Source organism: Geotrypetes seraphini, chromosome 11 (assembly GCF_902459505.1).
Source record: "Geotrypetes seraphini chromosome 11, aGeoSer1.1, whole genome shotgun sequence".
NCBI lineage: Eukaryota > Metazoa > Chordata > Amphibia > Gymnophiona > Dermophiidae > Geotrypetes > Geotrypetes seraphini.
Window position 1 is genome coordinate 35,676,018 of NC_047094.1, and position 12,126 is coordinate 35,688,143.

The window sequence follows — 12,126 nt, forward strand, 5'->3', positions numbered from 1 at the left end:
GAGAATCAGACCAGGCACTATTTGGACTGACACTGAGCATTCATTCACGGTACCATAGGGGATTTCCTTTCTAATTTAATAAGTCCTCTTAGTCAGAGAGCTCCCTTTTGAAATCTGTAACCTGAGTCTTGCTACCAGGAATAAAGGAGTAGCCTAGTAGCACATCCCACTGACCCTTCTTGTGGCGTTGGGCAAGTCAGTTCTCTCCAGTGACTCTGGTACACACTTAGATTATAAACTCTCTCTGGGGAGTATCTAGGGACTTGACCTAGCGTTGAATTACTATTAAAAGTGTGAGCTTAGTTAAAAAAACAACAACCTCTCCCCCCTAAAAAAAATAAAAAGCCATTGTGCAGCAGACAGCTGCTCTTTAACCCCTCCCCCTTCTTTGATGGGACTGTGAACTTTGCTGCCTCAGCCACTTAGATTTGAGGAGGATAAAGTCAGTTTTGGGGCACAGACTGTAGATACGCTCTAGGAAGTCAGTGACATGGGAACAAAGATTCATCCCATTCCCACCCCATCCCTGCTGTGAAGAACACTTTGTAACCCCCATCGTCTTAATTTTCTTCCCTGCATCTCCCTGCTCCAAGATGTTATGCAATTTTATGGGCCTAAGGCATTGCAAATCTTGATGAATTTCAGTAGGTTTTAGGTCAGAGCTTTGACTTGGCAGGCCTGAAACACTTTTTTTTTTTGTTAATATCCATAGTAGCGTTGTCTTACCACATGACTTGCATGACTCTGCTCTCAAATGAATGACCCAATGTTCGCCTCTACATTTTTTCTGATATGAAGTACAATTTGCCTCGTGACACTGGCAAGCTCTCTGCATCCTGACAATAGTTCCCAGGCAACTCTACCACAAATATAAATTTCTAATTTTGATTGCTAATGAGACAGCTCCTCATAAAAAGGCACCACTATGCTTTTGATAGTCATGAAGAGGTTCTTACTTTGGAAAGCAGTGTTTGACAGAAACTAGTGGCATAGTCATGGGTGGGCACAGGCCTGTCCAGCAGTGGTGCTTATCTGATGTAGATGGCAGGGCTTGCCAAACCTTACCAGCTGAAATCTCCCAGCATCTCTCCCTTCCCTCTTCTACTGGAGTTCTGGCATCACATAACATAAGAATAGCTTTACTGAGTCAGACCAATGGTCCATCAAGCCCCCATACCTTGTAAACAATTTGAGTTCCTTGTCGGAAACGACTCATACCTGCTTCTCGCAACAGCCCAGAGCCTTCCCTCTGATGTAACATCCTGTTTTCCTGTTTCTGCATAGGCAGGACCAGGCCAGAGGGAAGGCTGTGGGTCTGTGCGAGGAATAGGTAAGAGTTGCTGCTTGCTATCGGTGAGGAACAAAATACGGGAGTAGAGGGTGGGTTGGTTATGTGACTTTAGAACCTCTACAGAGGGAGGGGGTGAGATTCTCTGTCCCACCCAAAACTGGGTGTCTGGCTACACCATTAGCAAAATCAGAGGTTGACTGAAATATTTTACAGTCTTCTGAATCATCGCAGATGCTCTTTATAAAGCCTAAGGTGGGCAGCAAATTTGAACAGAACAGTGGGTTCTTCTAGCTATTCTTCCATAAACACAATTTTATTCAGTGTTTTTTACCCTAATTATTGATGTGTAAACCCTTATACCAGATACAGTAAGAGAGGCCTGCAGATACGGTATATACTCAAATATAAACCTAGATTTTTGGGCCAAAAAATGGTCTAAAAATGGGGGGGGGGTGTCTCTTATTTCTGAGTCTTCCCCCTCACAGACCCATTGCACCATAAGCCCTGCTGGTCCAGTGGTGAGCCAGGGCAAGAGCGATCCTCCTTTGCTCCAGTCTCATGTAGTCTCACTACTTAAAATGGCTGAAGCGAGTTCCTACAGTGGTTGCTATGTTTACTTACTGCCTTTCCATGAAGATTCACCCAAAGAGGTTAAAATACATTGAATAGTAATCAGTTACTCTTAGGGAAAATGTCTGTTTCTGCAGGTTTGCAAAGGAGGGATTAAGTGACTTGCCCAGAGTCACAAGGAGCAGGATGGGATTGAACTTGACCTTGAGGTGCTGAGGCAGCTACTTACTTATTTATTTATTTATATTCAATTTTCTATACTGTTCTCCCAAGGGAGCTCAGAATGGTTTACATTAATTTATTCAGGTACTCAAGCATTTTTCCTTGTCTGTCCTGGCGGGCTCACAATCTGCCTAATGTACCTGGGGCAATGGGGGGATTAAGTGACTTGCCCAGGGTCACAAGGAGCCTCGTGGGTTTGAACCCTCAACCCCAGGGTGCTGAGGCTGTAGCTTTAACTACTGCACCACACACTAGCAAGACTGATGCGAGTTTGGTTTATATTTGAGTCAACCCCTTTTTCCTCTTTTTTTGGGGGGTGGGGGTGGGGTTACTTCCATTTATATTCGAATATACGGTACTTTGGGTTCTTTTGTGTCTGATTTTCTGGATTGCTATTTGGTGGTTTTGGCGGGATTGACCAAACCTTGGAAAAGTCACTAGTCTTCAACTTTTTTTCACTTGCAAACCAACACTGGCTAGATGGAATTCATATTCATTGAGTAGATTCTGAAAATCTAGCTGTCACATACAATCACATCCAAGTCGTGCACATAGGTTCTTCACCTCCTAAACTGTACTGTTCCCTCGGGTTTTTGCTGCCCAAATCCCATGACCTTGCATTTCTTAGCATTAAATTTTAGCTGCCAAATTTCAGACCATTCTTCAAGCTTCACCAGGTCGGTCTTCATGTTATTTACACCATCCTGGGTGTCTACTCTATTGCAGATTTTGGTATCATCCGCAAAGAGGCAAATCTTACCCGACAGCCCTGCAGCAATATCGCTTATAAAAATGTTGAAAAGAATAGGTCCGAGAACAGAACCTTGAGGCACACCACTGGTAACATCCCTTTCCTCAGAGCGATATCCATTGATCACTACAATCTGTCACCTTCCACTCAACCAGTTCTTGACCCAGCCTGTCACTTTGGGATCCAGCCCGAGGGCACTCAGTTTATTTATTTATTAGACGTCTGTGTGGAACACTGTGTGGAACACTGACAAAGGCTTTGCTAAAATCTAAATATACCATCCATAGGATTCCAGAAACATCACTATTCTGTTTTTTTTAAGCATTTCCATTAATTTGCTTGCCACAGAAGTCGGACTTACCGGCCTGTAATTCCCTACTTCTTCCTTACTTAAAACTTTTGAGAGGGACCACATCCGCCCTTCTCTGGTCCTCTGGTAACACTCCCGACTGCAATAAGAAGTGAAGTTGTGATTCTTATCTTGAGGCCACTGTACTCTTTAGTGAGACCACCACCACACTCAACATGATAGATCATTACTGTAATTTCTACCTTATGAGTTGAGTTTCTTGTTGGTCAGACTGGATGGAATGTATAGTTATCGGTCATTAATTATTTTTATTATATACCACTTATATCCCAAGTGACTTACATTGAATACTCTAAGTACTCGGGCAAAATACTTAGAGTACCTATCTGTCCTGGTGAACTCGCAATGTAATTCCCTCAAGCGGTCAAACCAACACACCATAGTGTGTAGAAAAGTCTCAGAAATAATATAATTCAGCAATAATAATAACTTTATTCTTTTACTAGTCTTATAGCCCGTTACATTAACAGGTGCTAGAATATGTATGTCTCGCTCTCTCGCTCTCTCTCGCTGTCCACCCTTTCTCCCTTCCTTTTACCTTTTACCTTCCCTGTGTCCACCACCACCCCTTCACTGCTCCCCTTATCCAGCAGCAGCCCTTCTCCCTTTTTTTAATCTCCCCCCTGTCCAGCAGCACCTCTTTCCTGTCCCCCTGTCCAGCAGTAGGCCTCCCTTCCTTTTTCTCTCCCCCCCCCCGTCTCTTCCCTTGTCCAACAGCACCTCTTTCCTGCTCCCCTGTCCAGCAGTAGGCCTCCCTTCCTTTTTCTTCCCCTGTCCAGCAGCACCCCTTACCTCACGTCTGCCCTTGGCCGACAGCCTCCGCGTCGCTTGAAGCCGACAAAACCCTAAGCCATGCATGCGCACTCCTACCTGCGGGGACCTACAGCGCACGGAAAACGGGAGCACACAGGTAAGAGCGCATATGCGGCTTAGGGTTTTATTATATTAGATACCACCATAACCAAAAGTTCTAGGCGGTTTACACTTAAAAGAGCTGGACAATCAGCGAAATACAATAATACAGTAAAAAATACAAAATATTTGTAAAATAAAATTTCAATAATAAAACTCGCTAAGTAATAAACTTATCGAACAAAAAGACCACACACCTAACTGGGGGGGAAAAGAAACTTCTTTTGAGTGATTGAATATTTACAACCAAAGCTCTATAGAAGTACAGAAATGTTTTCTCGATTACTGTCAGTATTCTGTGGAGTACAGTAGCTTGGGAGCTGTCGGAAATAAAGAACAATAGACTAGCTGTTCGCTGATCCCATAACATTTGCCCCCTTTTTAACAAAGCCGTCCTTATGGCAGTCAGCATGGGCCAATGCGGTAAATGCTGTACCAGGCTTTGTAAAAGAGAGGGTTGGTTAGCTTTAGATATGCAACCTGTAATTTGTGTATTGACATTGTAGTGCAAATAGAGTTTCAATAGCAAAGGACTTAGATGAGGGTGATTCATTCCTACCCCCTCTCTTCCAATAATGGCCAATGCTGAGCATAATATAAATGTATTTGGGAGGGGAAAAAGGTATATAATTTTTTTTTTTTTCCTTTGTGTGCTTTAGGTAAAATGCAGGCTCCAGGTTCGTATCAGTCTATTCCAACAGGATATCCTGCTGCACCAGTTCCTCCCTCATATGAAGAAGCAACAGTCGCCCAGTATGGCCCAGCTCCTGGAACAGACATGAAGAATATGGGTGGCCCTGCATATAGTTCACAACCCACACCCATGCCTGTGTATAGTTCACAACCCACACCCATGCCTATGCCTGTACCAATGGCCAATCCTGGTAAGATGTTTAGAATAGTTTTTAAGCAAATTAACTGCTATGATTTTTGTTAAGATCAGTTCTCCCCTCATCTCTATCCTCTCCCAAAGCTGTTGAGAGCTTCAGAATTATTATTTTTTAATATTCATTGCATGAATTTACAATAATAATTTGAAGCAATCACACTTCGTATGGTAGGTATATTTTTCTATCCTCGGAGGGCTTACCATATATATACTTGCATATAAACCAAGATTTTGGGGCCTAAAAAAATGGGTGTCTCTGTTTATACTCACGCTAACCCCATCCTGTACCCACCGCGGGCCTCCAGTACTGCTCTGGTGGTGCGGGGAGCCGGAGCTGTCGTCAATCCCTCTCTCCCCGTGATTTTGTGCAACTAGCCTGCCCCACCCCTCCCTGTTCCCTTGCGGTCTCACGAAATGTGCTGCAGGATCTCGCAGTGGTCATTTTTTCACTAAGGCGAATGCCGGGCAGGAGTATAAAGGGATTACTCCTGCCCCGCCGGGGACCCAAGGGAAAGAGACAGATGGGATCATTGCACAAAATTGCAGGGAGGGATTGAAGGCACCAGGACAGTACTGCAGGCCTGCAGTGGGTTTGGGAGGGGGGCGAATTGGCTGTCTGGCTGCAGAGCTGGCAGACAGGACACCAGGGAAGGGAGGAGAGGTTGCTTCTGCCCTTGAAAATAAACCATCAGTTTCTATTTGAGTCAAACTTTTTTTCCTCCTTTTTGCCGGGGAAAAAGGTTACCTCGGTTTATATTCACGTATATAAGGTACTTTCTAATTTTGTAACTAAAGGCAGCAGAGGGTGGAAATGGTTTGCCCAAGCTTATGATTATCAGCTGGAAAAATGGGGTTCAAATTCTGGCTTCTGGCATTCTGCTGCTCTAACCTGTAGGCTACTCCTCAATATCGTACATACTCGTCAAGAATGCATGACTTGCATACATGAGAGCAGTAGTTTTCAACCCAATCCTCGGACCACATGGCCAATTGGGTTTCCAAGATATCCACAATGAATATGCATATGAGAGTTGCAAGTACTAGCTTCTTGTTATGCAGATATGCCATGCATATTCATTGCAGATATCCTGAAAGCCCAACTGGATTGAAAATCACTACTTCAGAACATGGGGTTCTCAACCCAAAGGACATACCTAGCCAGTCAAGTTTCAGGACACCCATAATGTATGAAATAGTCTGAATGTACTACCACCCTTTGTATGCAAATCTCATGCATATTCATTTTGGGTATTCTGAAGACATGACTGGCTAGGTGTTTTCCAAGAAATGGATTGAGAACCCATGCTCTAGAGAGCTGAGCTCTACTTTTCTATGGAAAAGTGTGTGAAGATTTGACTTGTGAACCTTTTAAGATATTGTTGCTACCAGTTTAGGGCCATTTATTTTTACTCTGGGTGTTGCTGCTGTGTTAAAGGTGTCTTATTCCTTTGGGCCCTACTTTAGATATACAGTATTAGAGTCCAGTTCAAATGTGCTTGTGTCATTTTTAAAATCCTCTGTGGTATTTTTTTTACTCCCCTAGTCCCTTTATCCTGGAACTCTTATAGATTCTCTTTTGCAAGGGGTGACCAACAAGTCAAGCTGTCCTGTCCATCTAGTAAAGGTATTATTAGAATCAAGACTCTTGGTCAATCTCTGTCTTTAGTTTACCCAACTCTGGAACGACCTTCCACTTCGTTTAAGAAGTTCTGGCTCCCTTTCTTTTTTTCGTAAGTCTTTGAAAACTATTCTGTTTACTAAACATTTTGGAAACTAATCTTTCTGATAACTTTCTATATGCCTTTACTAGCCTAAGTTAATCGTTGTAAACTGAGTCGAGCTTTCTTGGATTGAAGTCTCGGTATACAAAACTAAGCATTAGATTAGATATTGTGTGCCAGTCTTCAGTAAAAGACCACTTAGTGTGTGTTACCTTTTTTATATTCCCCTACAATCAGTCTTTCCAGTCATCTTTTCTTCCTAATAGCTGCCCCGATATGGATGTTTATCACACTAAAATTAGTAGTTTGATTTATGTATCTAATTCTGTGTCTGAATAAAGCAGAACTAAATTCGATTTGTGCATGAAAACACATTTGCAGGTTTCCTCTAGAATTCTGTATGTCGCAGAATTCATAATGAATATTTTTGGCTTTTGAATTTCTTTTTATTTTGCTCTGTGGTAAGTTTGTGTGGGGGGAGGAGGGAGGGTGGATTATATTTGAATTCCATTTGCTTCGTTATCTTCACTCTGATGCTCGTTTGTCTTGTTTTCACCAGTTACTGTTCAGACTGTGTATGTGCAGCAACCAATATCATTTTATGATCGGCCTATTCAGATGGCCTGCCCTTCCTGCCATGAAATGATAGTGACCCGTCTGATATATAATGCAGGAGCACTGACCTGGCTATCCTGTGGGGGCCTCTTCATACTAGGGTGAGTTGTAGAATGCTATAAACTTCTCTCTTTTTTTTTTTTTTTTTTTTTTCAGTTTTCTTCTCCAGTCCATGTCTCTCCCATTCATATTTATAATTTTCAATAATAAAACTGCTTTAAACCACTGTTCTCTAAGATGAGTGCGTGTCCTCCGTCTATTGTCCTACCAGAGGGAAGTGCTGTTGGCTCTATCTCATTTTCACAAGCTCTGCAGGACTCAAGGGAACCGCAATCAAACTAATTTACAATGCAAAAAAATTTGACCACGTCACCCCCCTGTTGATAGACTCCCATTGGCTTCCTATTACCCATCAAATTTCGTTCAAAATATTACTGTTAGTTTTCAAATCTGTGACCCATAATGAACCCCAGTTCATTACTAGAATGCTCATTCCATACAATGTTTCACGGACCCTCCGATCAGCTTCTAACAATCTGTTAACAGTTCCATCCCTGAAAATAATTGGAACTAGAAGACAAGACATGTTTTCAATTATTGCCCCTATGTTGTGGAACTCTATGCCCCAGTACATTAGAGACATAAAGGACCTCTTTTCTTTTAAAAGAGCTTTAAAAATCTATCTTTTTAAGGACGCTTTTAATATATGACCCCCAGACATTGAATTTTTTTGTCTCTAGACTTGATATCCTACAATTTTTTTTTTTCTTTCTTCTTTTACCCTTCCCTGAGATATTTTCCCTTTAATGTATTTTTTCTTCTACAAACATATTGTAACTTTCCCCCCCCAATCCTCACGATTCATGTATGTCAACCCAGTATGTTTTTATTTAAAATCATTGTATTTGTCTTTCTATTTTATTTGAATTGTACATCGCTTAGATATTCAATAAGCGATTTATCAAGCACTAATAAAACTTGAAACTTCAGTGATTGAAAACACAATATTGAAGTACTGCCACCCCCCCACCCCCCACTGGAGTCAATGCAGTTGGAGGACTCGCTCAGCTTAGAGGGAACCATGCTAGAAACATTTATGCATCTCTGTGGCCAGCCTGTGAGAGAAATACCTACCATCTCGTAGAAGGGCCAACCTATGACCTAATCAGTTTTAGTGTAAAGTAATTTTGAGTGGAGGAGTAGCTTAATGGTTAATGCAGTGACCTGAGAACTGGGTTTGATTCTCACTGTAGCTCTTGTGACTCTGGGCAAGTCACTTTACCCTCCATTAGCCCAGGTACATTATAAGTACCTGTATATAATATGTAAACCTTGTAACCACATCCTCATTCCATTTCCTGAGCATTGCAGGCATGCTTGTTTTTCTATGCCACAGGCATACAATAGTCTGTCGCCATATTTGCCCTGATAATTTTGTCAGGCACTGAAGAAAATGAAATGTAACGGTGAAGTAGGTTTCCTATGTGGCATAAGGGAGGCTGTGCAGGATGAGCCCCTCTTTTAATGGTGAAGGAATTGTGCATCCCAGACTTTGTCAGAAAGTGAACAAGCAATGCCGTAATGATTTTCTTCAGCATTTCTGGGTGGATGGTTTGATGATGCACACTGATGATGTGATGGTTGTGGGCTGCATGACTGCATAGAAAGCAGTTCCTCAGTCTGCTGGCCTGTGATTCGAAGTTGAGCACAGATTTAACGTCCAGTAGACCGAGGCCCGGATGCACAAAACTCTCAGGCCGAGATGCACTGCAATGGCAAACATCTATGTGGTTTACATTTAATTCTACTAAAACTAAAAAAATGGAAGAGAGAGAACTACAACATTAATGGTAAATGAAATAATAAAGTAAAAAGCTGATTATGTGATCTTAAATTCAGATTGATCATTGCAAAGCTCTGCATAGCATCCTATAATTTTATAGATTAACCAAATGCATCCATAAACAAAGTTTTTAATAATGTTTTAAAATGCTCTTCCAAATCATATCTGATTAGAATCCGACGTTGTGGACCATTAACTGAGAAAATACGACCTCTATTGGATGCATATATAATTTGTCTTGTAGAAGGCATTATAAGATTTTGGTGGAGGGAACGAAGTGTATGAGAAGGTGAATAAGGTGCGCTGTTCAACATCTGGCACTCACTAACTACAAAAAATGACCCATCTTTTCTCCCACCATCTCTATCAGCCGATGCCCTTGCAAATTTCTTTAATGAAAAGGTTACCACCCTAAGATGCTCCTTCCCTCCCACAGTCTCCTATAATTCCCTGACCTCTACTGATCTCAACCCTACCTTACCTGTATCCACCCCCATTCCTGCCGACAGATCCTGGACCGCCTTCGAGCTTGTCTCCGAACCGCAAGTCTCCAAACTCTGCCTCAAACTAAAAACTTGTAAGTGCACTTTGGACCCTTTCCCCTCCTACTTATTCGAGAATATCCCTACACAGGCCATCGCTTCCCTCACCGAACTTATTATTATCCCAGGACAAGCAGGCAGCATATTCTTAACGTATGGGTGACGTCACCGACGGAGCCCCGGTACGGACCTTTTTAACTAGAAAGTTCTAGTTGGCCGCACCGCGCATGCGCGGGTGCCTTCCCGCCCGACGGAGGAGTGCGTGGTCTCCAGTTTCTTCGTTTCCGCGGAGCGAAGAAGACGCATGTGCTTTTCAACGGCCGTTGAAAACTCTCAATTTGCCTTCCCGCTCGCGATTTTTGATCCAATTTTGGTTCTATTTTTGTCTTTCGACTTTTTCTTCTAAAAAAAAAAAAAACAAAAACAAAATTCTTTTCGTGTCTTTTTCCTTCTTTTTGCAGCCGGCCCCGGCGGGGCCTGTTGTAATCATCCAAGCCTCCGGGTTTGATTTCGCGGAGGCCGTGTTTCCCTTCATGCCCCCTCAACCGGGCTTCAAGAAGTGCCAGCGGTGTGCACGCCCGATCTCTTTAACTGACCCACACAACTGGTGCCTTCAGTGTTTGGGTCCAGAGCATCGGGCTGACACCTGCACCCGCTGTGCTACTCTCAAGAAACGCACTCTTAAGAACCGGCAAATACAGCAAAATATTCTTTTCGGTACCGGTTCTACCATGGATCAGGCCCCGACGTCGACGGCACCGCCTAAATCGGCACCGACCACATCGACACCGCCTGATCCTCCTTCGGGGTCGATAGCGCCAGGTAAGCCGGCTAAGAAGCCTTCCACTTCCCTTGAGCGACCTCCAGCTACAGCGGTGACCCCGGTTCTTCCGACGTCCCGCCGCTCCCGTAAACGCTCCGCTCCGATCACGGTGAGTGCCTTGTCATCGGCCTCCTCATCGCCGGAGCGTCGAGCAGCACCTATGGTACCGAAGAAATCTAAAGCGGTACCGGTGCCCCCATTGGAGGATCGAATCTCGGCCATCCTCCAGGACAAGCTTCAGGAGCAGCTACAGAAGCAACTCCAACAGCTCCTTCCAACCTTACTGGCACCGCTCCTTCCGGTACCGGTCCAGCCCGAGCTTCGCACCGCTCCACCGGTATCCACCCCCTCGGTACCGTTGAACACATCCATGCCGATCTTATCTGCTCAGCCTGCACTTCAGACTTGCTCGGCAGAGGACCCTTCCCAGGCCCCAGATCGACGCCGATCGTCTCGGGATCGGGATCGGCACCATTCCTCCAGGGACAGAGATCGACGCCGGTCTTCATCCCCCGGCACCGTATCCATGCGATCTGGCAAGTCCCTTTCTAAAACCCGCCATACTGAACCGGCTATCAGGGACCCAGACCTATGGGAACAATCCCCACTCGGTACCGAGGAGGATGCCTCTTCTACAGATGAGGAACCCTCCATGGTTGAAACCACTTCTAAGCCCGAGCAATCCTCCTTCACGAAGTTCCTTCGGGAGATGTCAGCGGCTCTCTCTATCCCCCTTGAGTCCGACTCTAAGAAGTCCCAGGCCTTTTTAGAAGCTTTGGACTTCGACCAACCTCCCAAGGAGTTTCTTAAACTTCCTGTACATGATATCCTCCGGGAAACATTTTATAAAAATTTGGAGACTCCATTGACTGTTCCAGGTGCCCCTAAAAAACTGGACAGCTTATACCGGGTCATCCCTATTCCGGGATTTGACAAACCCCAATTGCCCCATGAGAGCCTCCTTGTAGAGTCCACTCTCAAAAAATCTCAAGGCTCCAGCGTTTATGCCTCCACCCCTCCTGGCAGAGAGGGAAAGACAATGGACAAATTTGGAAAGCTCCTGTACCAGAATGCCATGCTGGCTAACAGAGCCAACAATTACACCTTTCATTTTTCATTTTATATGAAACACCTGGTCCAACAACTTTCTGCTCTAGAAAAATATATACCTGAGCGTAAGGTCCCACTCTTCCAACAGCAGATTTCCAACCTCCTTCAGCTCAGAAAGTTTATGGTGCGCTCGATTTACGACTCCTTCGAGCTTACTTCACGAGCCTCCGCACTGGCTGTGGCCATGCGACGCCTAGCCTGGCTGAGGGTGTCTGACCTTGATGTAAACCACCAGGACCGTCTCGCCAACGCGCCCTGTCTTGGTGACGAACTTTTTGGGGAGTCTCTTGATACCACAACACAAAAACTTTCGGCTCATGAGACCAGATGGGACACCCTCATTAAACCCAAAAAGAAAACTCCACCGGCACGACCTTACAGGCCTCAGCCCTCTTATCAACGTCGATTCTCTGCCAGGCCGCTGAATCCTCCTCAGCAGCAATCTCGCCGTCCTCGCCAACAACAGC

General features: G+C 44.3%; 1 protein-coding gene across 1 annotated transcript in view; it reads left to right on the forward strand.

Annotated features, from left to right (window-relative positions):
* The window catches only part of LITAF (lipopolysaccharide induced TNF factor), a 36,861-nt gene that overhangs the window by 17,613 nt on the left and 7,122 nt on the right, over nucleotides 1–12,126 (forward strand). Inside the window, exons 2-3 of the mRNA XM_033962653.1 lie at nucleotides 4,776–5,000; nucleotides 7,286–7,442. Coding sequence (XP_033818544.1) covers nucleotides 4,781–5,000; nucleotides 7,286–7,442 — 377 coding nt within the window. The 5' untranslated portion in view covers nucleotides 4,776–4,780. The remainder of the gene's footprint in view (nucleotides 1–4,775; nucleotides 5,001–7,285; nucleotides 7,443–12,126) is intronic.